Source organism: Physeter macrocephalus, chromosome 12 (genome assembly GCF_002837175.3).
Source record: "Physeter macrocephalus isolate SW-GA chromosome 12, ASM283717v5, whole genome shotgun sequence".
Classification (NCBI taxonomy): domain Eukaryota; kingdom Metazoa; phylum Chordata; class Mammalia; order Artiodactyla; family Physeteridae; genus Physeter; species Physeter macrocephalus.
The window spans coordinates 70,747,819-70,773,477 of NC_041225.1; the positions used below are offsets into that span (position 1 = coordinate 70,747,819).

A 25,659-nucleotide genomic window follows, 5' to 3' on the forward strand; every position below is an offset into this window, starting at 1 on the left:
TACCACTCCCTACTTTAAAACTTCCAAAGGCTCTTTTTATTTCCTTTATGATAAAATCCAAAAGTCAATGTCTTCTGCAATCTGACCCAGGGTATCTTTTCATAAAACCAGAGAACATCAAAATTGGAACACTAGAAATCATACGGTAAGATTCTCACTCTGGCCAAAATCAAAACATACGAGAACAGAAACTTTAAAACCTAGGTTGGTGTCTCCTACACTTGCCTAATATTAACATAACCCTTTGTCAAGGTGCTTATTAATATATTGCCATGCCTTTCCCCTATAAATTCTGATTTGGTAGATCTGAATAGGGTCACAGGAATCATATAAAAATAAAGAAGCACTAGGTGATTCTCCTCTTCAGGGAAGTTTGAGGAAACATGACCTAGATCTTACACGTCTTCTACATTCTTTACTTATACCAATCTTATCTTTCAACTACTATCCTATAAATATTCTGTTCTACCCAGAAAGCTCTATTCACTGTCTAAATTACACCTTGTTTAGTGGTTAAATCATTCTCCCACCCCACCCAAACCCCCAAACCTACCCAATTCCTTCTATTTTAAGCTCTTGAAAATCTTTTGACTGTCTTAATCAATGCTTTCCATTTTAACCCCAATAATCAAGTACTTCATAGATTTCATTTGTTGTAAGTATCTCGCTAAGAACAATAGAAAATCCAAGATGAAAAATGTATAAAATATAAATTATTAATTTTGGTCTTAGCCTGCAAGATAAATGTCTTAAATACTAGTTAATCAGCTAAAAAAAAAAAAAAAAAAAACCAAACTCTTTTAACCATGGAAATCAGAGTATCTCTCACTTCTTTATACCCTTACATGTTACCATAATCAGATGTACCAAATGGATGTGTTTCAACCATGCGACTTAAGGGGGGAACAAGGGTGGCAAAAGAGTAGAATAATATATGGGCTTAAGTTTGTTTTTTAATATACCTAGAAAGCTTAGATTCTTTCCTCTATCGCCACACTTTTCAAAAAATGAGGAAAAACTCATTCCATGGCAGTTTCAGCTTCTCACGGATTTCCATTTAAGTCATAACCTCTAATCTGCAACGTTAAAATTAGCTGCTGATAAATACTAAAATATAACTTAAGCAATGAATCAGAACAATAGGTAAAGTTAGTCTTCCCAAGCAAAAAAGCCAAACACTAAAAAAATATCAGGCCATTCCACTTACATACAAAATGAGGCTCCCCAGAGACAGACATTCAAGAGTAAATTTGATTTTATATTTAGTACCTAAAAATAAAATAAATATCTGGTATAATAATATGGACTATACTGGATCTTAATTTCTCCAATCTCAAAATATTCCTAAATTAGTTTAGCAAATAAAGAACTTAAGATATTATTAAATGGTCTAAGACTCAAATTATTAATACAGAGCCTAAGAGCTGCTGAGTAGGCCCTAATGCGACTTTTCACCTATTTTTAAAGTCTGGATTTACTGTATTGTTTTCACTACATCAGTTTTACTTATCAAAAACTAATATAGTTTGTAATGCATATGGTCAGAAGGATGAAGAAATAAAAATCCTTCTGTTCATTAAATTCACATGTAAAGAAACCATAAAGGTAAAAATCCAAAGCTATATTGTTTTCTGTTAAGTGTTAACTATAAAATCTTTCCAATGTCTCAATATGAACTCAATCTTAAGCTCACCTTTTCCCCACAATACTTTATTGAACCAATTTTTAAAAGGATGTTGTAAAGGTTCCTGTAACTAGCTCCACATATTGCTTTTAGAAACATTATCACCAATCCTGCTAACAATTCTGCTATAGAAATAATTTTTTTTTAATTATAAAACTTGAATGTGGCCATAAAAACAAATTGCTTGTGTGGAATGTCTAACTGGACTACTTAAAAATAGCTCTAATAATTTTTAAGACAATTTATTATAAGGTCAGATACACAGCCTACCCACCTTCCCTTTTTCTTAAAATGGCACATTTAACCATCTACATAATAAAATATTTTAAAAATATTCATTACACTTACAAGCTTAAATTCTTACACAACCCCAATCCACTGAGACTTGAAAGGATCTGGGCTTTCAAGGGGGAGGAAAGGGGATCAAGATCACTGATTGGTTATTACAAGGACAAAGGTTAGTGACTTAAATATAGACACACATTTAAAACTACTGTGTATACATTTTAACCATTTTAAGATATACAAAATTATAATCTAATTAAAAGGTGACTGGTAATAACTTTAAAGGTTCAATAATATTTCCAAAGAAGAAAACAGGCTTACTGCAAACACAGGATCTTGCTACCTACAAACCTTTGGATAGAATTTCAACTACACCAAGTCAGATTAAAAAAAAAAAAAATACTTAGTCACAAAATATGTCATTATGGAATACAAACATGGCTATGTAGATTTATCACACCAAAGTGACCAAATGAAATTATGTTAAAACTATATTGTTCACAACGTGCAAGATTAAAGAATAGAACCTAATCAACGAAAGGACTGCAAAGACTAAATCAAATGCCAGTGAAACAGAACAGCGTGACATTTTCTCATACATAACGAACTGCAAAAACACATTTGAAATAGCTGTTTTAATCTTTTACTCTTAAACCCTTCATAGGCTTCATTTTCAATCCAAAATATATCTAAATTGCAAAGCTTATTCATAGAAATATATATTACTGATCACATTTAAAAAATGAATAAAATATTAAGAAGCAGATATACCCTTGTCCTTCCAATTTTTCTTCTGACCGTCCATCTCTTGTCACGATCTGCCCTACAGATGCAATTATCAATTATGCATACCAACAGAAAAGCTGTAACTGCAAAAATCTACCCCGAGACATGAAATATCCGTTTCCTCAACCGTATCTGCAGTCTCCTCTGCTGCACAACTGCAGCAGGACTGAAGTCACCTGACGCCTTCTGGGTGTGGAAGAGTCTGACGCAGTGCAATCTGTAACTAGGCTACTAATACTTAGGCACTACCGCCTTCCTCTATCTGTTTATTGTTCTAGTCTTTTGCTTGTTGCTCACACCAAAAGGAGCTACTTTTGCAGGGGGAGGGGCAGGCCACCAAAAGAAAAGAAAGAAAAGAGGGTTGTTCTTCTGGCAGAGTAAACCACTGAATATATTTGAAATGCACTTAAAGCCACGTACAGTTTTTTTAAATCTTATTTTGTTTTATTTTTATTTATTTATTTTTTGACAGATAGGGGAATTATGCTGCTGGTTTCCAGCTTCATTTAAAACTTTAAAATCAATGGTTACCTGATAAGATAAAAATGGACTGATCCAAAGAAGGGTAACAGCTTAAATTTCAAGCCTGGGAAATGCGAGTCTCTTCTTACTTTCTCTTAAATTATCAGCATTTTGCACCCTTATAAGGGTGTGACAGGAGAATCACAAAGTCAAATTATTAATGTTTACTGAATCTGTTACTTAAATAGAAAAGTTTTTACTTAATTTCAGCAATCTCATATTTCTAAGGTAATGCTATCTTTTCTTTTGCAACTACAGAAATCCAGAGACTTGCAAATATATGCTTATATATATTATATATTATTATTATTATATATTATATATTATATTATATATATTATAATTATATATAGTATTAATATATATTATATATTATATATATTATTTATATATATTATATATAGTATATATTTTATATACTATATATATTATATATATACTTATTCTTAATTACCACCTGCTCCAAATCGATCTTTCAATAAATATCTATTAGACACCACTGCAGGTACTATTAATAGACTCTTTGCTTGAGGAGAAATATTCATGTGCTAATTATACCATTTGCTTTGGGAAAGTGACACAAGACCAAACTAAAATTTTACTGATAAAACAAAAACAAATCTATATAAGAAATTTCTGAAATTTTTGTTCAACTTTATAAAACTGGCATTCGTTCCAGTGCAGAATATCATGTCTTTACTAACGTTTCACAACTGTTTTAACTGATACTACCATTTGACTTAGCAGAAAAGGCAACATATAATGACAAATCAGCGAAAATATTTTAAAATGTGAGATATACTGAAGCATTATAAGATATGGAGCCTATGTACGAAACTACATACTTCAGAAGACTATATAGCTACACTGAAATAGGTATGATATTTTTTGGAACTTGCTGTAAAACTGTGTGGGCTGCAAAACCCTGCAAAATTCTTCAAATCAGAAGTGGCCTGAATATCAAGAACTCAGTTCTTTTCCTCTCTGCCTTTCTAACTCCAAACTTAAATAAAGCAAAGCAATTTTTAAAGAGAGTCTAGTATTCTCAGCTCAGAAGTTAATATTTAACTTTAAACTTTATTCACTGAACCCTTGTATAATGTGATATTTGAGAACACTTGTCACCAAGTCATATTATAGCTGAAAATCTCTGGCCTCTTCATGCAACAGTTAGAAATCCCAAACTATTCACTAACTACATAATATTTTCAAAATAGTATTTTCTAATAATGAATCCCTTAAGACTGAAGGCCAATAAATATTTTAGCATTAGAATAACGCACTCAAAAACATCGCCCAAACAGTTTTGAAGTCAGAGATTACTACACTAATAGTAGGGGGGAAAAAAGATTTCTTGAGACAAAGGGTATTTACCATTCATTTTATTCACATCTTCCAGTACTTGACTTGGTGTAACAATTTTAAAAAATCATCTGAGAGAGCAAGAACATATAATAACATCCATTCATCTAAACGTTAAACATACTTAATAGCTGCCCTGGCAGATTAAGAAGTCAAAATAGGAGCCCTGAAATTAGACCTTACATAGTAATATCTAATTCTTTAGCTTTTATGATCTTTGCAATGTAGGCTATTAAGTTTACAGGGAAAACTAACTAAGATAAATCAATTTACATTTTGCCCATTTCTTTCTTACAAGTTTTAAAACTAGAGTTGTTTTAAGTTTGGTAACCTAAGGAAAAAGTGCTTAAATTTGAAAATCTGATGAGACCTATCTGTTAAAAATGTAAAGCCACTGGGCTAGGCTTATTGTGATGAGAGGATCAAATGAGTTTGTGTATGCAAAAGGCCTTAGGACAGTGCCTGATAAAAAGTGGCCCTATGTAAGTGCTAGCTATTTACTGTTATTTTGCTAAAAATTTTAACCGTTAAACCACAAGGAAATAAAGCCTGTAAATCATATCTAAGAAAGTGCATATATTAAGCCATTCAATTCTAGGCAATAACCCAATACCCTCTTTAAAAAGAAGTGCCCCACCACCACCATACACACACACACACACACACACACACACACACACACACACACACATTACTGTGCTTTGTTATTGTAGTTCTATTCTCCTCCAGCTGAGAATAATTTTTATATGGGTAGATTATAGGTCCTATTCCATATTAAATCCCAAGATAACAGGCAAATAGAGAACATAAATCTGTTAAAAACTTATCATTTGTTTTCCTTCAAATATTTAACATTTTGTTTAAAAATGAAAAATTATTTCAAGGACAATTTTCAAATAGAGCAGATATATATACCACATTGATTATTTGGGATAGGAACTTATTTTCCCTTAAAAGTAAAGGCTTCCAAAGGAGAGAAGCACAGAACATTCCTTTATTTATAATACAAGCAAATAAAAGTGCTGTCTGAATTCTAAGTCCTACTGCGTACTGTGCATGTGGGTAGGGAGGGGGGGGAATTCTTTTTTTCCTAAACTCAAAATCAGCCTTACACTGAACTTTTGAAATCACCTGTTCCGAGTTCATGATTGGCAACTTCTCATTCCTCAATGTCCATATACCCAGTACCTCCCCCAAGCATGACAAAAACCAATGACCAAAACCGCCCCAAACACACCCCTAACTCCTTTCCAAATGGTACCCATGCTCTAAAATTACCTACACTCTCTACATTTCTCTTCTCTCCATATCTCAGATCAAAACTCTCATTTTCTTCACGCACTTACCTCCTTAGCAGGAAAATTATATGATTAAAATAAGTCCTACTAAAGAATAAAAAACTCTTTTCTCTATAACACTCTCATAAACGTGTGTGTGTGTGTCTTGTACCTAAGTGGCAGGATTTCAAACAGTAGAGGACTGTATTTTGGAATAGGCAACAATACGTAAACTGTAAGACCTCCCAGGCCAGCTCTCCCAAGATAGTCCTCTTTTTCCATTTCTTTCCTTCCTCTCATTCTGAACCCCAGAAAAACTCAAGTCTTTGTTTTGCTTTGTTTGCTTTACAATGTTTAGAAATGAAGGCAAATAAGGTGAGAAAGAGGTGGTCATTTGGATTGAAAGTGCTACTCTCTAAACTGGGGGTTGCTTGTATACAATTCTTGATAGCTAAAAAAATTATTTCTACTTCCCAGCAATAGACAACAGGACTTTTTAATAAAAAAAAAAAAATACAGCTACACAGTAGTTTTAAACTTACTTCAAAATTTAATTATTCTGAGCTATACAAAAGTATAAAACTAAACATATGTCCCATTACTGCAAGATATTAAATAATGCTGTTTAATACCATATGCTGTAACATAATGCCCTCTATGGACTAAATTACAGCACTTCAGCACTAACTACTGCAGTGAACCTTAAGACATGAACAAAGACTTTAGTCTAGAAAATGAATGACAAGTTAAAAAATAACCAAAATATAATGAGGATTTTAAGGTCTATAAACAATTTCATATAAGCTGATAAAAATACATACTAAAAATCATACAGAAAGAAACTGAAAGTGATACTATTCAATGAGAACTAAATAAATGTTGATTTCTTATATTATAATCTAAAATAAATACACAGATAATCCAAAAGATCCAAAGCATTTTTAAATCTGGAATTTAAAAATTTAATAGTCATTGGGTTTTGAACAGATCTTTTAAAACTTTTAAGTTTTCACTAAAGTACATGTTTGGGGGAATCTTTAAGGTCATTTCATAATGTTTATCATAGCATGATTCAAGCATTTGTTTGATTCAGTACCATGTGTCAAAATTCAAAATCCTTTTATAAAGTCATTTTCAAAGTCATTTGTTAGGGTGAAGCAAATATCCACAACTCACTAAATTTCTCCGCCCAACTGAATTTCCATATGGTCAATTACAGAGCATTCCACAGACATCGTTTTCTATCTACAACACTAGATGGCACCAACACCCACAGTACCGTTGACTGTCCAACCCAAAGCATGCAATCTGGCTAAAACTGTTCTCAATTTTCTGGCTCTTCCTTAGGATTGTTGCCTGGTACTAGGGAACTATCAGAGTGTGATGGGGATAGGAAAACAGCTCCAACACCAAAAAAGGCATGTGGGATAAAATGATCTCTAACCAGAATTCAAAATCAATTTTGAACAGATCAGAATTAAACATAAAAATGAAACTATAAATTAGTAAATAAATTAAGTTATAAATTTTCCCATGTGAAAACTGAAAACATCCACCAAAATGTAAAGTAAAATAAAAATTATTTAGAAAACTAAGGGAAAACTGTAACATGACAAGAATTTGCATCCACTCTATATAAAGAACTCATAAAATCAGAAAGAGGTGATTCTAAATTTTAAAATGGGCAAAGGGTATGAACAGGCAATTCACAAAAGAAATACAAATAGCCAATAAATATATGGAACATGCTCATCTTCACTAATAATCGAAGATTGAAACAGCAAGATAACTACTTTAACCTATCAAACTGGTAAAGGTTTAAAAAAAAAAGACAGGTATACAATGTATGGAAGGATACACAAGAAGTAAGTCTAGTAAATACTCTAGGAAGGAGCACTAGGCAGCTTAGTTAAGACAGGAAGACTTACTGTAATAGTACTTTTTGAATTTTGTATAATGTTTAAGTCCTTAGCTATCAGAATTTTCTGATTAAAAAAAAATATTAATAAATAATACTAATTGTTGGTGATCAATAGAGAAATGGGTTGTTGTCTTACTCCATTAGAAGGGTAAAAATTAGTACAAGTTGTGACAAGGGATTAATCTGCAAAATATACAAAGAGATCATGCAGCTCAATCAAAAAAAAAAAACCCTATCAAAAAGTGGGCAGAAGATCTAAATAGATATTTCTCCAAAGAAGATATACAGATGGCCAAAAAGCACATGAAAAGATGCTCAATGTCACTATTAGAGAAATGCAAATCAAAACTACAGCGAGGTATTACCTCACACCAGTGAGAATAGCCATCATCAAGAAGTCTATAAACAATAAATGCTGGAGAGGGTGTGGAGAAAAGGGCACCCTCCTACACTGTTGGGAGGAATGTAAATTGATACAGGCACCACAGAGAACAATATGGAGGTTCCTTAAAAAACTAAATATAGAACTGCCATATGATCCAGCAATCCCACTCCTGGGCATATAACCGGAGAAAACTGTAGTTCGAAAAGATACATGCAGCCAAATGTTCATTGCAACACTATTTACAATAGCCAGGACATGGAAGCAACCTAAATGTCCATCAACAGAGGAACGGATAAAGAAAGATGTGGTACATATATACAATGGAATATTACTCAGCCATAAAAAGGAACAAAATTGTGCCATTTGTACAGACATGGATGGACCTAGAGACTGTTATACAAAGTGAAGTCAGAAAGAGAAAAACAAACATCATTAGCTTATATGTGGAATCTAGAAAAATGATACAGATGAACTTATTTGCAAAGCAGAAACAGAGACACAGACATAGAGAACAAACGTACGGATACTAAGGGGGAAGGGGGTGGGTGGGATGAACTGGGAGATCGGGATTGACATATATACACTACTATGTAAAAAAATAGATAACTAATGAGAACCTGCTGTATAGCACAGGGAACTCTACTCAGTGCTCTGTGGTGACCTAAATGGGAAGGAAATCCAAAAAAGAGGGGATATATGTATATGTATAGGTGATTCACTTTGCTGTACAGCAGAAACACAACGTTGTAAAGCAACTATATTCCGATAAAAAATTTTTAAAAATTAGTACAAGTCTTCTGACAGCCAATTTTTGTCAAAACGCTTAAAAATGCACATACGCATTTCCTAGAGTTTTATATTTCTAGTAATTTATGGAAAAGAATAATTTGGAGATATATACAACACATTTAAACATAAAGAGGTTAATAATAGCATTATTTATAAATTAAAAAAACTGGAGACAATCTAAGGATCCTAGAGAACTGATTAAATTATAATATATCCAATGCCAAGGAACACTAAACATTAAATAATCAAACAGCAGAAAAATAAAGACATGGAAATTTTGGCATTGTGCAGTATAACATATTGCTGAATTTTGTAAAGCAATAAACAATATGTAAAGTATGATCCCAGTTTGGAAAAACACTTTTTTTCACTGCATTCATAAAGTATCCATATGCATAGAAATAGACTAGAAGAATATATTCTAAAATATTAGCAATGATTATGTCTGGGCAATACAATTACAATTGTTCTTTCATCTAAATGCTTTTCTCTACTTCTTAAATTTGTACAATTAGCATATATTACTTCAGACTGCTTCATGTACTGCTACCCTGACTTCACTGACAGTTAGCAGGTCCTTGAGAGAAATTCTGACTGCTAAATTTAACTGAAGGTCAAATAGATTAAAACATCTGCCCAGGGTCATACAGCTAATTGGTAATAAAGCCAGGATTAGATCTTAGGTGTGTAAGATGCCCACGATGAAGTTCTTTCAACCATATAAGATGTAGCAGTATCCACCTCTTATAAAGGTTCATATTTCATATTTATTTTCAATCTGTATTGGACCCACAGTAAGCACTAAATAAATCCACACTAATTTGACAATGTCAAACATTTAAAAGTAAATATAATCATTTCCTTATTAATAGAGTCAGTTTCTAATTTAGCTACACTTATATTTACTCAAAGCCTTCCAGTTAAAGATAATTCTACTCAATGTGTTAGATTAAACATTTTCATTTTTCAGGGTACTTAAATTTCTACTTTCATCAGATTAACTGCTCACTGTCCTAATCAAAATCCAACTAATAATATTCAAGAAGCATCCTATATATGCTCACTAAAAATGTATTTTAACAAAATACTTAATATCTATAATGCTTTACTGAGAAAGCCCAAAAGCTATATAATCAATTTTTTAAATTAATATAAGAAAAATGTTTTAAGTTATAAACATCATCAAAAGAAAGCTCTTATTCATGAACACATTTAAGAAGTATCTATAAATTGGCAAAGGATAATTTTTAATCCTTTACCTAGATAAATGGGCCATTTTTCAGCGAGTTCTTTATTATGGCAATACTGTTTGGTTATTCCTGGAAAGCACATACTTTAAGTAAATGAATAATTAACTTCTGGTTGGTTTACACTTCACTCACCAATAGTTACAACAGGTCAGCAAAACACAATCTATACTATGATTATGAACTTAAAACATTCTGTGCACTAGTGGCAAACCAAGCAACCAAGAAACATGTATTAAGCAATCACTATCATTAAGTCAAGATCTCAGTGGTTTGGATGGGAGACAGCACCTTTCTTCACCAATGACCCACCAACAACAAAGACAGCAGTTGTCCAGCACAATAGGGTTATTCAGTCTCCACGTGGAAGCAACAGAATGTTACCCTCATTCTAATATCCCTACTTATAGAAGACCACATGAGAAAATGTACACAGTAACCAATGTTCCTGACGTTTTTTAAATGCCTTGCATTGGTTAATGCCCCCGACACAATAGGTATGTAATAAAAGTAGCAGCACCCTGGTCATCTGCTATTTAGGACAATAACTGCTTGCTCCAAAACTGTGAAGGGGACAAAACCTAGGTCACATCCCAGTTCTTCACCTGTCGGAAAAAATATCTCCTTTGTGGAATCGGATAAGAACTAATATAAGTAAGAAAGTTAGTCAACTAATCTATGACAAAGGAGGCAAGAATATACAGAAAAGATAGTCTCTTCAATAAGTGGTGCTGGGAAAACTGGACAGCTACATATAAAAGAATAAAATTAGAACACTCTCTAACACCATACACAAAAATAAACTCAAGATGGATTAAAGACCTAAATGTGAGGCCAGAAACTGTAAAACTCTTAGAGGAAAACATAGGCAGAACACTCTCTGACATAAATCGCAGCAGGATCTTTTTTGATCCACCTCCTAGAGTACAAAGGATTAATCTCCAAAATATATAAACAGCTTATGCAGCTCAACATCAAAAAAACAAACACCACAATCAAAAAATGGGCGGAAGATCTAAATAGACATTTCTCCAAAGAAGACATAAGATGGCAAAAAGCACATGAAAAGATGATCAACAACACTACTTATTAAAGAAATGCAAATCAGAACTACAATGAGGTATCACATCACACCAGTCAGAATGGCCATCATCAAAAAAACTACAAACAATAAATGCTGGGGAGGGTGTGGAGAAAAGAGAACCCTCCTACACTGTTGGTGGGAAAGTAAACTGGTACAACCATTATGGAAAACAGTATGTAGGTTCCTTAAAAAACTAAATATAGAACTAACATATGATACAGCAATCCCACTCCTGGGCATATATCCAAAGAAAAGTGTAATTCAAAAAGACACATGTACCCCAATGTTCATTGCAGCACCATTTACAATAGATATAAATGGAAGCAACCTAAATGTCCATCGACAGAGGAGTGGATAAAGAAGATGTGGTACACATATACAGTGGAATATTACTCAGCCATAAAAAAGGATGAAATAATGCCATTTGCCGAAACATGGATGGACCTAGAGATTATCATACTGAGTGAAGTCAGACAGAGAAAGACAAATATCATATGATATCGCTTATATGTGATCTAACCAAAAAAAAGTGGTAGAAATTATTTACAAAACAGAAATAGAGTCACAGACGTAGAAAACAAACTTAGGTTACCAGAGTGTAAGGGGTGGGGGGGGGCATAAATTGAGAGATTAGGACTGACATATACACACTACTATATGTAAAAGAGATAACTAATAAGGACCTACTGTATAGCACAGGGAATTCTACTCAATACTCTGCAGTGACCCATATGGGAAAAGAATCTAAAAAAGAGTGGATATATGTATATGTGTAACTGATTCACTTTGCTGTACACCTGAAACTAACACAACATTGTAAATCAACTATACTCCAATAAAATTTTTTTTTTTAAAAAGTAAGTTAGCCCAATGTCTGGAACACAATAGAAGCTCAGAAGTATTGTGCTTACTACATAATTTGCTATGCAACCTCGGGAAAGTTTCGTAACATCCCTAGATTTAGGTTTTGTCATCCATGAAATGATTCCTTTTTTCAGATTATGGTGAAGACTAAATGAGATGACCATGTGAAAATGCTTGGTGCTTAAAAGATTTCCCATAAATGGCAGTCTCCCCTTTCTAGGTAAAATGCAAAGAATTCAGCTTCTTTTCTCAGCCTTTCAAAATTCTTAATTTAAAAATGTCCTAAATAGAAAGAAAACCTAAAACTGAAAGCAAACTGAAACAAATCTAACTTTATTTCAAATGAGTATTATAACCACACTGAAGGTGGGGGAAGGTAGAAGGAAAAGGGAAAATAAAACTAATCCGAGTAACCTGGGCAGGGTTGAGGGAGGTGGATTTGAAAAATAATCCTGAACCCTTTATTATGTTTATCACAATGATATGATAAAACATTCTAAAACTATTTTAGATGTACTCAAGGATTAAACAAATTAATAAATGTATTGGTAGTGTTAGAAGCCAGGTTCTCACTATAGAAGGAACATACAAATGTGAAATGAGGGAAGAAAGAATAGTCCTCTGGGAATGTTTTGGATTTGGAGGTATCTATGTAAACACATGATTTCATAAATATGTGTATGTTTATTTGTATGTATGTATACAAGTATTTCCTACCTCGGTCCACTGGAAGGGCTAAAATGGAAAGATCCCACAGGAGCAAAGTACAATTAGCATCCAGCTCTTGATCACTGAAAGGAATCAGGGATCCTTGGAGAAACTGCTGACTTCAGGGCTGGGACAGAGTGGGTAAAAGATGAGCCTACAACATTTCATTATGCTAGAAAGTAAGAAGTGCTTCCCTCTCCAATCAAAAAAAAAAAAGGACAGCTGCATGTCCTTGAGCCAATTTGAAGGGGAGCCCTCCAAATCTGTGACAATTGACAACCAAAATAATTAAGTACAGTAATGAATTATAAACCATTGGGAGGAAAAGAGAAATTCATGAGTCCATACTGATAATTAATTAGTTAATTAAAGGAAAAGGAGAGCTCTTGCTAAGAGTAGAATGCCAGGGTTGACTGATAAATGTGGAGGAAGTATTAGAACTGAAAAATCATCTTTGGCAAACTTAATGGTAAAGAATAAATCAATCAAGAATCATCAATAGATACTAAATCTAGGGAGGGAATTTTGATGGAGGGCAGGATATTTACATGGTCTTGAAGTGTCACCCATCAGACTGCTTATTAGTTGTCAGGAAGGAAGGAAGATAGTAATTATACAATAAGGAAATCAGGAACCACCTTGACCAGATGGTGTAAATTAAACCTCATCAATGAGGGACTGATTGATAGTAGGTACCTCCAGATTGCTATAAGAGGGGCACTACATTATCTTCATTTTGGCCATGAATCCACAAACTCAATCTAATCACTAAGAAACATTAGACAAACGCAAAACAAGGAACTTTCTATTAAAAAGGAAGAAGGGAAAGGGCCTGTGTTTTTTAAAAATGTTACAATCATAAGAGATAAAGACTGGAAATGTCCCAGATTAAAGGAGCCAAAGGTAACATAACTAAATGCAAAACCTGGCACTAGACTGGACCTTGTAGTAGAGGACACTACAAAGAACATTATTAGGTCAACTAACATAGAATATGGATGGCAGATTAGAAAAAAGTATTGTATGAATGTAAAATTTACAAAGTTAATAGCTGTACTGAGGTTATGTAAGAGAATATCCCTTTTTAAAGTATTTAGGGGTAAAACAGAATGTATATAACTTAGTCTCAAATGGTTCAGGAAAAAAAGGATATACTGTATCTATGTATCTATTGTCTAGTTATCTATAAAAAGAGAGATCATAAATAATAACGTAAATGGAGAAATGTTAGTAGGTAAATTCAGATGAAGAGTATAAGACATTCTTTGTACTACTTTTATTTTTGCAATTGTTTTTAAGTTTGAACTTATTTCCAAATGAAAGTTAATTTTAAAAAAGCAATCATCTTTTTTTTAAAAAAATCCTCTCTAAATGAGACCATAAGTTTAAAAAACATTCTGCTTAATTCCAGTCAGAGAAAATTTAGCATCCAATGTATCATAAACCCTCCTTTAGCATAGATTGGTTTTTCAGTTTAGTTCTCAATAAACCTGAATGTTTCTTTTCACTGAGTCACCCATGGCCAGTCTCAAATCCATCTATGTCCCTAGCTTCAAGTGAATAGCTTGAATAGCTTCAGTTTCTACATACTGACCATAATACCCCACACATATACACCTGCCCCAAAAGTAACAAAACAGGATCTGGAAAACTTTTATTATATTTATATAAATGAACAGGTCTATGTGTTTACTCACATTTGCTAATTAGCTTTTATAGAAGCATCTCTTTGTGAAGCCATTCCTAATATTCCAAGGTAGAGACAGCCTCTCTGCGCCCTTAGTATGTGTTGATGATCTTCTACTTCCAATCATACACTTATATCCCTAAACTGTCATTCTATGCCAAACTGGGACTTCCATGCATCATCTGAGAAAAACATTTCAACTGTCATCTGGTAGTGCTGCCTATCAGTTAACTATTCCTTTCAGAAGTTTCACTATCTGGGTCTATACTTAGTAGTATAAATTTAAGCAATTATTAGACTATTGTAACTTATACATTTATATTTAAAATGAGTGGAAAGTGAAAAATTAAAGTGCCAGTGATAATGATAATATATTTTAAACAAAAATGGAAACCATCAGGGTACTGAAAGCATAAATCTTTAGCCACAAATTTTTTAAAAAGTAAACAAAAACATATATGAAATGCTGAGCCTCTAAATAATGACGTACAGTGAAAGAAAAAAACAGAATGAATGTTCATAATTATGAACTGAGAAAAATCACTATTTACATTTCATTGTTAAGAATACAGTTTGACTGAATTCCCTGGTGGTCCAGTAGTTAGACCTCGGTGCTTTCACTGCTGTGACCTGGGTTCAATCCCCTGGTTGGGGAACTAAGCTCCCACAAGCCACATGGCGTGGCCAAAAAAAAAAAAAAAAAAAAAAAAAAAGAATACAGTTTGATAAAATACCCTTATCAAGGGAGAAGACTAGTATTCATTTTTCTCATAAAAAATTTTATCCAAAAATATCAATAAGGCATCAATGTCTGCATCAATAATACCTTGCCCATCTCCCTTACAAAATCAGCCTTTCTTCCCAAAATTAAAATTGAATTCTGCCTACAAATGTCATTTTAAGAAAACAAGGAGAACTGAAGATAATAAATTATCTGAGCAAGTTTTATTTACTATTTAATACTTATCAATACTTTCAGGTTTAAATAAGAATAAGAATCAGAATTACTGAATCTGATTCAGCAATAAGAGTCAGAAAATTTTTTAAGAACACCTAAATATATCATAATCAAGGATGTAGAAAATCGTTAACCATCTGAGAAAAGGGATTACCATTATAACACCTCTCCTCCCTCTGACAAATTCTCAATCCTTATCTTAACTGAGCTCTCTACTATTTGATAATGTTGATCAATTCCTCCAACTTTAAATCTTCCTCTTCCCTCGGCTCCCCCATGTTGATGTTTGTGGTTTTAATTACAATCTCTGAGCCCATGGTAAATACACACATACGGTCAAGGTCTCTCTCAAGAGCTTCATGTTTAATACCCATCATTCTTGGATGTCTCATAGGTACCTTAATTACATATTCAAAACTGAGTTTTTTATTTTCTCCCACTTTATTTTCTCATGTTACCTAACTCAGTTACTCATACTGCCATGTATTTGCACATACAAGAAACCCAGGTTTCCTGGAGTAAGCTTTAACTCCTCCCCTTAACCTTCATGTCCAATTCCAATCAAACACTAAGTACTATGTCTCCATGCTCATCCCATTGCCTTACATTCATAATTTCCTCTTTCTTCAATTACAGCAACTCTAAACTGGTCTATGACACCAATACTACCTATCTCCAAGGCATAAGTATATTCAGTAAATACACAGTAATAATCTAAATTAGAATGCTAAATAAAAAACACATGTACAAATCACTTTACACAGATCAGATATGTGGGAAGTGTAGAGTTAAAAGAAAAAAATGAGAATTAGTACTTTTCAGGAGAATTAAAAATAGCATACTTCAATTTATACTTTTCAACAAAACGTCTAATGCCCAATATGCTTAATTTTATACCTTTTACTGGAAATTATTGCATTATATTGAAAGATCAGAAACAGGTAACAGAAATGTTCTTTCGTCAAAATTTTTAAATGAAGATATTTCTCGGAAAACAAAAGTAAACACATCTGAAAATATTTTAATACCTCTTGCTCTTCATGCTATCAGGAAACACTAAAGCAAAAGAAAAGAAGGGAACAGACATTGAAGCCAATTTTAAAAAAAGTTTTTTCTAGTTCCATGGTGCAATATAAAAATGAGCAACAAATAATTGTGTGGAAAAGTTAAGAGCAAGGGTGCGTGATGAGTGCAAGAGGGCTAGAAAAAGCACTAAAATCTTAAACTGAGACAGTAAAAAGGATTCTTATCAATGTGATATATCAGACACTATAAATGTAACATACCACACAAAATGTAGTAGAATGTTCCATAGGTCAAAAGGCAGCAAGAAAGCACAAAATAATGTATGGATTGATTACCTGAAGTTTTACTCAGCTCTGCTGAAAATATAGCAGATGGTGGTCTGTGCTCTTTTTCTGTATCAGAAGGAAGTTTTTTCTCAGCTTCTTTCACAAGAACTTTGGGTTTAACTATACTGCCTATCCCTGTTTGAGCATCCAAAGCAGAAACATCTGGAGGCAGTAAGGGCACCTCTGAAATATCAGCCCTATCTTTGGAGAACTCATCTGGGACATGAACTTTTTCTTCATCTTTAGGCTGTACACTCTTGACAGAAACGTCATGGGGTAATTCTGAGCAAGGCAACGACCCAGCTCCATCCTGGACACTAGCAACTTCACTTTTGTAGGATATTTCTAGGTCAGTGTATTCCCTGGCTAATGTAGGAGAAGAATCTGTTTTAGAACTGACAAATGTAGGGAACTCATCTATAATCTCAATTGGAGATGAATCTGAAAATGTTTCACTCTCTCTTATTTTTGCTTCCTTAGCAATAAATAAGCCATCATCTGAATAAACTGCAGTATTGAGCTCCTCCATCTGCAAAGGAATTTTCTCCTTTTGGATCAATGTTGAAACTTCATTAGATGATAAGGTATCTTTTGTGGTATCTAAATTGGGCTGAAAAGATTCCAAATACGGCTTTCCCCCCTCAGGTGATGGTGAAGCACTGAGTTTTTCCTTATTTTCATGTTCTATCATTGATTCAGATGAAGTTTCAATGAGATTTTCTTTTACAAGTATCACAGCTTCATCTTGTTTTTGTGGAACTTCAGGAATTGAATCATCACTAAATAAGTCAACTGGTTCAGAATCAGGTGAGGAATCTTCAACTAGCTCAGAATGAGTGGGCACCAGCTGTGCAACTTTTGCTATTTCTGAATAACTAGAGAAATCTGGAGCTGGTTCAGTAGACAGCTTTGTTTCTTTAATTAAATCACATGCAATAGATATATAAGGAGCTTCTGTTTCTTGAACAGCTACACTAATACTTTCAGGCTCTTTAATTTCTTCATTCATTCCTGATACTTTTTTTAGTGATACATTCATGGCCTCTTCATATGGTGGGGGATTTTCAGGCTCAAGTTTTATGCTTTCATAATTAACCGAAGGAGGAGCTTCTAATGGTGATGAACTGAGCTGCACTACAGAAGCACCAGCACTAGGAACTATAGAATTTAATGGTGCTTCCATGACAATGTCAGGCAAAACTGGTGAAGGAGTAGCTTCAGATTCTTCAAAGGATGGGCAAAGCTGTGCTACAGGGTAAAGTGACTCCTGCATAGCTTCTGAAGTTTGAACCAAGTCCATTTTTGTTTCAAAGGCAATTTTTGTACCTGTAGCTTCACTCAATTCACTTTCACATGCTTCCTGTACTAAATCTGGGGTTAGACCTTCAGGCATGTTTGCCACTACTTCCTCAGTCACCTCTGATAAATGATCTGTTGTGTCATAATCTGTCTTAGAATCCTGTGTTGCCACAAGGAAAGGGTTTGATATTTTGGCACTAGCATTCTTCTCTGTTACAATTTGGGCCTTTTTTTCTTCTATTTTTTTTTCATCTGTCTTATTTTCTGAAATATGATCTTCCAACAAGGGAAAAATGTTTGCTGAAGGGTTAAAGGGAGCACATGTGATATATGCTCCTGAACCATCTTTTATAGCTTCTGGTGTACTAGGAAATGAAGTATCATCATTACTACTTTCACTATCTTTTTCATGATTTGTTTGTTCAAGGCTATCTGAAAAACATTTCTTATCCACTTTACCTTCCAATTTGCTCTCTATATTACCTCCAGCGGCCAAAACATCACTATCTTGCTTATAAGTATCTTTTACTTCCCATACTCGCTCAAATGGTTTGAAGTCTGCATATTCCTCCCTCATAGGAGCTTCTGCTACAATTCCCTTTTCATTAAAACTGTCTTTTGTTTTTTCTGGAGACATAACTCTACCCTCTTCTTTAACTGATTTGGTAAGGACTATAGGTAACTCCTGCTGAGTACGAAGGATGTTATTACTAACTAAGTCCTCTTCTTCATCTTTATTCTTCACAATTATTTCTTCCCTAGGATTTGCTACCGTTATGGCAGATTCTGCTCTTGGAAAGCCACTGAATGATGGTCCCATTTCTGAGTATTCCAATTCTGAAAACTCTGGTAAATCTCTGTCTACAAATGGTTTTTTTGCCTTCTCTGAGAATTCTTTAGAAGCTTCATCTGAAATTTCTCCAAGTGTTCCTTCTGTAGGTTGTACTGCTGGTAAATTACCAAGGTATTCATGTTCTTTAAAAGAAGCAGCTGAGAGAGGAGCTAAAGAAGGAAGAGAAGCAGCAGTTTCAAGCAGGACAGATGGAAAATCCTCTTGACCAGCAGAAACAGTGTTACCTGGCTGCTCCTTCAAATCCATAATTTTTTCTGTGACCATGGACAGAAAGGAAAGTTAGAGAATGCCAGTGTTCTCAGAGTTAATGCAAGTTTTATGACAGATTCAAAAATACAGTTAGTAAAGACTTACTGCTAACTAAAATGCTAATAACATTTAGTTAATAAATAATAATCAAGTAGACTGAATCATAACTGAAAAATTAAAGCTATTGTCAAAAAACATGTGCATAGCTACAGAGGCTATTATATACTATGCAAAGACATCAAGTCTTTGAGAAAAACCTCACATACAATTAACTGAGAAAAGCTACTTCTAACTAGTCTCAGAGGAAGAAATGAGGATTTGAGAAGAGTTTGACTGACAGCATAAGAAAGAAAGGGCACTGGATAATTAACTGTCATAGGCTGACACTGTTTTCTATGAAAGCCTGTCAGCTATAAGCAAATAAACTGTATTTGGAAAAAATGACTAGTCAATATGTAAACATACATCAAGGGGCCAAGAATTCCTTAAACATTTCCAATTATTAATCAGGTTTCTGCCCATTTCTCTCGGACACTGCATATTAAATGCAAATTTCAACTTGGTCAGTAGATAAACATTCTTGGAACCATGTTTATTTTTAGTAAATTCAAACTGCTAAGCATAGAGTGAACATAACTAAAGAATTAAAGTTAGAATACACAGAGGATAAAAGGCTAGCAGAAAGAACTTGCCTGCAGAGGAGTGTATCACAGGCTCAGATGCAGCAGGAAGAGCAAAAAGTGTCTCATCTGAAAAACAAATAGAATATAACCTCAGCAGAAATAAAGACAGAGTTGGAAGGAGACTAAAGAGGAACAAGCAAGGGGTTCAGTTTGTAATGAGTTAACACAAAACTTTATCTACAGAGAAAAAGCCATGATGGAAAGGAAAAAGTAGTACCATTAGTAGTACCATTAATCCAGATTAAATTATAATATATATTATAAAATTGATTAAATGATATCTATAGAACCTATCATTTTTCAAGAGACAATAACATGTTTATGTTAAAGAAACTTCATGAACCAAAGTGGCTTTAATATACTAATCTTCTTATCTTTTTTTATTGGTATATGTTCAATTTAGAACACTTTCAGAAAATCATGCATATTCTCTACTTGTTATTCTAAGCGATTTACATGATGCAAGAACTCATTTACTCCTTACAACTCTACTGTTATAAGTGTTGCTGTTAATATCTCATTTAACAGATTAAAAGAAGAGTGATAGACAAGTAACTCACTCAATAGATAAGTAGTGAGACTCAGACAATTCAACTCCAGAGCTCACTTAACCAATATATGCTGTATGTTATAAATTGAATGTTTGTGTTTCCCCTAAAATTCATTATGTTCAAGTCCTAAGGTTCAATGTGTTGTGTTTGGAGATGGGGCCTTTCGGAAGTAATTGGGAATACATGAGGTCATGAGGGTGGGACCATGGTCACAGCAAGAGGTCATGTGAGCACACAGAAGGCAGCAATCTATAAGCCAAGAAAAGAGGCCTCAGAATGAAACCTAACTTACCCACATTTTGATCTCAGACTTCCCAGCCTTCAGAACTGTAAGAAATAAATTTCTGTTGTTTAAGCCACCTAGTCTATGGTATTTTGGTATAGAAGCCCAAGTCAACTAATACACTATATATTGGTATATTAACCTTGTACAATGTCATTTTATACCTGCAGTTGGGAGATCTTGAGCTAAAGATTTTCTGTGGTTTATACTAGAGAAAGGGCTCTAGCAAAAGACAATGTGAAATAGTCTGAGAGATGACAGGAGGTATTCCTTTAGTGTAGAGGATCTAATAAATTTGGACACTTCTATCTGGAAGAACAAGCTAGACAAGGCTGATTAATAAAAAAAAAAAAATCAGATGTGGCTATCATGACCATGGAACTTGTCTTCCAAGGGTATTCCTTTTGATGAGTAGGAGAGTTAAATTCATAATGTCACATAAATTTTAAATTCATACTAGGTATGATGTCATATCTAAAGGATTCTTAGATGGGGTGGAGAGGGGAAATCCATGACATGCTTTTAAAAGAGTCTCCTATAACCTAGAACAACAGGTTGAATGGGCCACTCATCCAAACCAGTATAAGACACACTGCCTTATGAGATTTTATAAAATGTACACATATGTGTACACACTTTTAAAAGATGACTTGTTATGTAATCTTAGTTAAATTACACAGTTCTCGTTTGTAAAATGACAATTTGAAAATTCCTTTCAGCTAAAATAATGCATTATAATGTTATACAAACTGAGATTTGGGGGTCAAAGAGCAGAACCAAATAATTACACAGCTGCTCCACCTAAATAAAAGGAAGCAAATTCTTAACAAAATGGTTGTCTTTTTCATTATCCTCCTATCAGTCTTATTAATATAGTTAAAAGCCAGCTAATTCAGAGACAGTCTACTTGTAAAGTGAACTAGAAACATGTTAAAATCAGAGGGAAACCAAACTATATCTAAAACTGTGCCAAAATTTTAAAGTATTTAAAAAAAATATATCCTTATGTCTATCTAATACCAGAATATCTCTTATAGTAAAAACTATATTCCTGGCACTTGGTCAAGTGAGAAAGTTTACAAATTGGTAGTTGAAATATTCACAAATTTCCAAAAAAAAATAAATCCTCATTTTGTAAAATGAGACTCAATCCAAAATTAGCCACAAAACAAGTATTCCATTTCTAAAAGCACTTAGAAAAAAATCCAGAAGAGGTCATTACCATTTTGCCTTCAAGCCGAAGAGAGTTGCTCAGGGACTCCTACTAAGGCCCATCATGAATCATGGGATCAAACTGCCTGGGTCCAAACCGCAGATCCATCACGTATTACACAATATAAATGTGTAACCCTGAGAAAGTTATTACTTAGCCTTGCTGTGCTTCATTTCCTCATTTGCAAAATAAGAGTAACTACCTCAAAATGTTGTGAGGGAGGGAAGGGGAAAAAAGAAACAATTTGCCCTAAGTCACAGAGCTAGGAGGCCAGAGAGCCAGGATTTGAATAGGTCTAACTCCCAAGTTCATGTGCTGTATCCTGTGCACAAGTGCAATAATAATAATATTAATTATATTAATATTAATATAATTAATATAATATAATTAATATAAATATATAAATATAATTTATAATTATATATAATATATGTATATAATATAATATATGTATATAAAATATAATTTATAATTTATATAAATATAAATATAATTAATATTAATATTAATAAAAATAATAAATTACGTATTCCTACTTTATCAGCCCCATAAATTTGAGCTCCTGAAACAAGATAAACAGTCACCCAGCAAATACCCTGTAATTATCCAAAATATTTGACTGTTTGCTTTTACTTCACCATATAACAACATTTATAGAGATGTTAACGATGGCCAGGCACATTGATCTCACATGGTCTTTTAATACTCAAAACCACCCTGTAAAATAGGTACTACTGTTATCTTGATTTCACAGATGAGGAAACAGAGGCATAAAAAGGCTAAGTAACTTCCCCAGAGTCACAAAACTGAAAAAAGTGATGGATCTGAGACTGAATCCATAGTTTACCAGTCCATGCTCTTTCCTTTAACCGCTCTGCAGTACTTCTTTTCTAGACTTTACTATATAAATTTAGAATTTGAAAATGACTAATAAAATTAACGATATCAAAAGAAAATTTTGATCAACAATACTTATATATCACAAAAGCTACCAAATTCTAAGGCGAAAACACCTAAAAATTATTTATTACCTGTTCTGAAAAAGAATTACTGATTTTCATCTTCCTTTTTCTGCAAAAGATCCTTTCACAAGTGAATAAACTATTTTATAATAAGGGATCCTATATTAAGTAAAAAATAAAATGTTCTGAATTACTGAGATATGTTACACATACACTTACATTACTGGGCTTACAAAAAAGGTAAACAACTCGCCTTCTTTCTATGATCTACTCATAATGCCAAATTCTAACTACTGAATGAAATTAAAACCTTAGTCATCAATCTCATCTGTACTACAATCTCATTTGTACTATTTGAACAGACAGCCAGAAGAAACAATAAATATTAAGGGCTTAATTATATATATCCACACTAAGTAAAAACATAATGTCATATTACAAAAAAAAAACACAAGTTTTCACTAAATAGGCAAAAGGGAAGCCAGAACTCTCCTATTACGTCTCTCCTCTACAGCCATCAAAAAGGACAATTCTATATATTTTTCTTGCTCAAAAACATTTAAAAGCTCCCAGTTACATACTGAATTACACCAAAAATTCTTAGTCAGATATATAAGGCCCTGCACTATATGGCCCCAATTTAACTGTCTAAGCTTATCTCAACATCTCCTTACATGTCATCTATGCTAACAAAATAAACTTCTTCCTAACCAAACCCATGCTTCCCCCTCCTGCATATGAATGTTGACATCCACTAATGCTCAAATTCACCATATTCAGCCTCACTAACTCTCTTTGTAAAACATACTCATTCTTACCTTATTTTTGTTAATCTTCTACATTTCCAGGTACCTAAGCTCAGAGAATAAAGCAACTTATTCAAAGTCACATAGCTTAGTTAATGACAAAGCTAGAAAATAATTTAAACTATAATCATATATATATTTATTTCCTTTTTACCCTCAGTAAAATGAATAGAATCACTGAACTTCTTATAATGACAGTATGAAAGATTTCCAAATGATCTATTCCTCATGTTGGCCCTAATGCTAGATTCTTTTCCTTACCTAAGCCTAAAACTAGAATATAAGTTTCAATTAACTGCCTCAGGGCTACAAACTTTGAACACTAATTACTTCCACCACACAAGAATCAGTTGCAAAATTAAAGTTCACTGGAGAAATTTTTTTTTTTTTTTTTAGTAAATCACTTTTCAAGAAAGTAAAAATGGCATTATCAGTTTTGAATTTATTACTGGTCAATTAAAAAATATATATATGCTATCACAATCTCACCAATGTCCACACACTCTTATACTGAGCATTTTCCTTGACACGTTCATTTCAAAACCTGTTTATCAACCAAAACTATAAGTGGTCAGGGCTTCCCTGGTGGTGCTGATGCAGGGGACATGGGTTCCAGCCCTGGTCCGGGAAGATCCGACATGCCCCGAGGCAACAAAGCCCGTGCGCCACAACTACTGAGCCTGCGCTCTAGAGCCCGCGAGCCACAACTACTGAAGCCCGTGTGCCTAGAGCCCGTGCTCCGCAACAAGAGAAGCCCCCGCAATGAGAAGCCCGCGCACCGCAACGAAAAGTAGCACCCGCTCGTCGCAACTAGAGAAAGCCCACGCGCAGCAACAAAGACCCAATGCAGCCAAACATAAATAAATAAATAAAATAAACTTTAAAAAAAGTATAAGTGGTCAGTAAAATCATATCTAAGTTATAAAACAAGAAAAATAAACTGCACTTTAAAATCATAGAGAAGAACCTCTGCTTCTAGCCATGAAAGTAATTTTATCACACTAATCCTTCCAACATAAACAACTATAAAACTGGGCAAAATATATGAAACAACTGTCCTGAGACACTGGACCACAGGCAGAAGTGTAATTCCTGAGAAGAGGGAAGCAAACCAGAGGAATGCCCTGGCTTTCTGTCTGAAAGCACTTTCTGTCAACAGCACATGGCAAAGGAGCCCAAGGATACTGCGCTCTTGCTGAGCAGAGGAAGCTGTTGAGTTGTCTGGGATTTGTGGGGCAGGGTGACGTAAAAAGGAAAGCTTCAAAGAAAAGGTACTCCAGAAATCTAGATAGATGTTCCCTTTAAACATCTGGCTGAATACAATGCTGCACATATAGATCACAAGACTTACCAAGACCCAGAAGACAAATCTATGATAGAGTTGTGAGCTGAATGGATATTCTGGAGGTCAGACTGTTCTGGAAGTCCTGACCTAAAGTTCTGGCCAGTCAGAGTGGAGAGATCTCATAAACACCCCAAGCATAAAAGTGAGATTCCAGAAAAGGTACACCTTAAGAGTGGGACTACTATAACCCAAAGTAAGGGATACTCTAGACCAAGAGTCAGCAAAACGTGGCTCATGGGCCAAAGTTGTACTGGGAGAAAGTCATGTCCATTCATGTGATGTATTGTCTATGGCTACTTCTGCATTATAATGGCAAAGATGAGTAGTTAGAAAGAACCTGTATGACCCACAAGCCTAAAATATTTACTACTTTGCCCTTAAAGAAAAAGTCAGCCAGCCACTGCTCTAGACCCACCCTAACTTTAAAATCAAGACTTAAAAAGATCAAGGTGATTTGCCAGCAAATCAATTGCCTTCTAGAACAAAACTATCACCACATCCATG

At 33.9% G+C, this 25,659-nt stretch overlaps 1 protein-coding gene across 5 annotated transcripts in view; it reads right to left on the reverse strand.

The window, feature by feature from the left end:
• The window catches only part of RTN4 (reticulon 4), a 66,788-nt gene that overhangs the window by 30,201 nt on the left and 10,928 nt on the right, over positions 1 to 25,659 (reverse strand). The window contains exons 2-3 of one of the 5 annotated variants that reach the window (XM_024118545.3): positions 20,005 to 20,061; positions 16,921 to 19,317 (exon numbers count right to left, since the gene is read on the reverse strand). The exons of 1 other annotated variant lie outside the window; for it this stretch is intronic. In XM_024118545.3, coding sequence (XP_023974313.1) covers positions 16,921 to 19,317; positions 20,005 to 20,061 — 2,454 coding nt within the window. Of the gene's footprint in view, positions 1 to 2,740; positions 3,015 to 16,920; positions 19,318 to 20,004; positions 20,062 to 25,659 lie in introns of those variants that run through there. 3 more of the 5 variants (XM_028497179.2, XM_024118543.3, XM_007107044.4) reach the window with 3 other exon arrangements.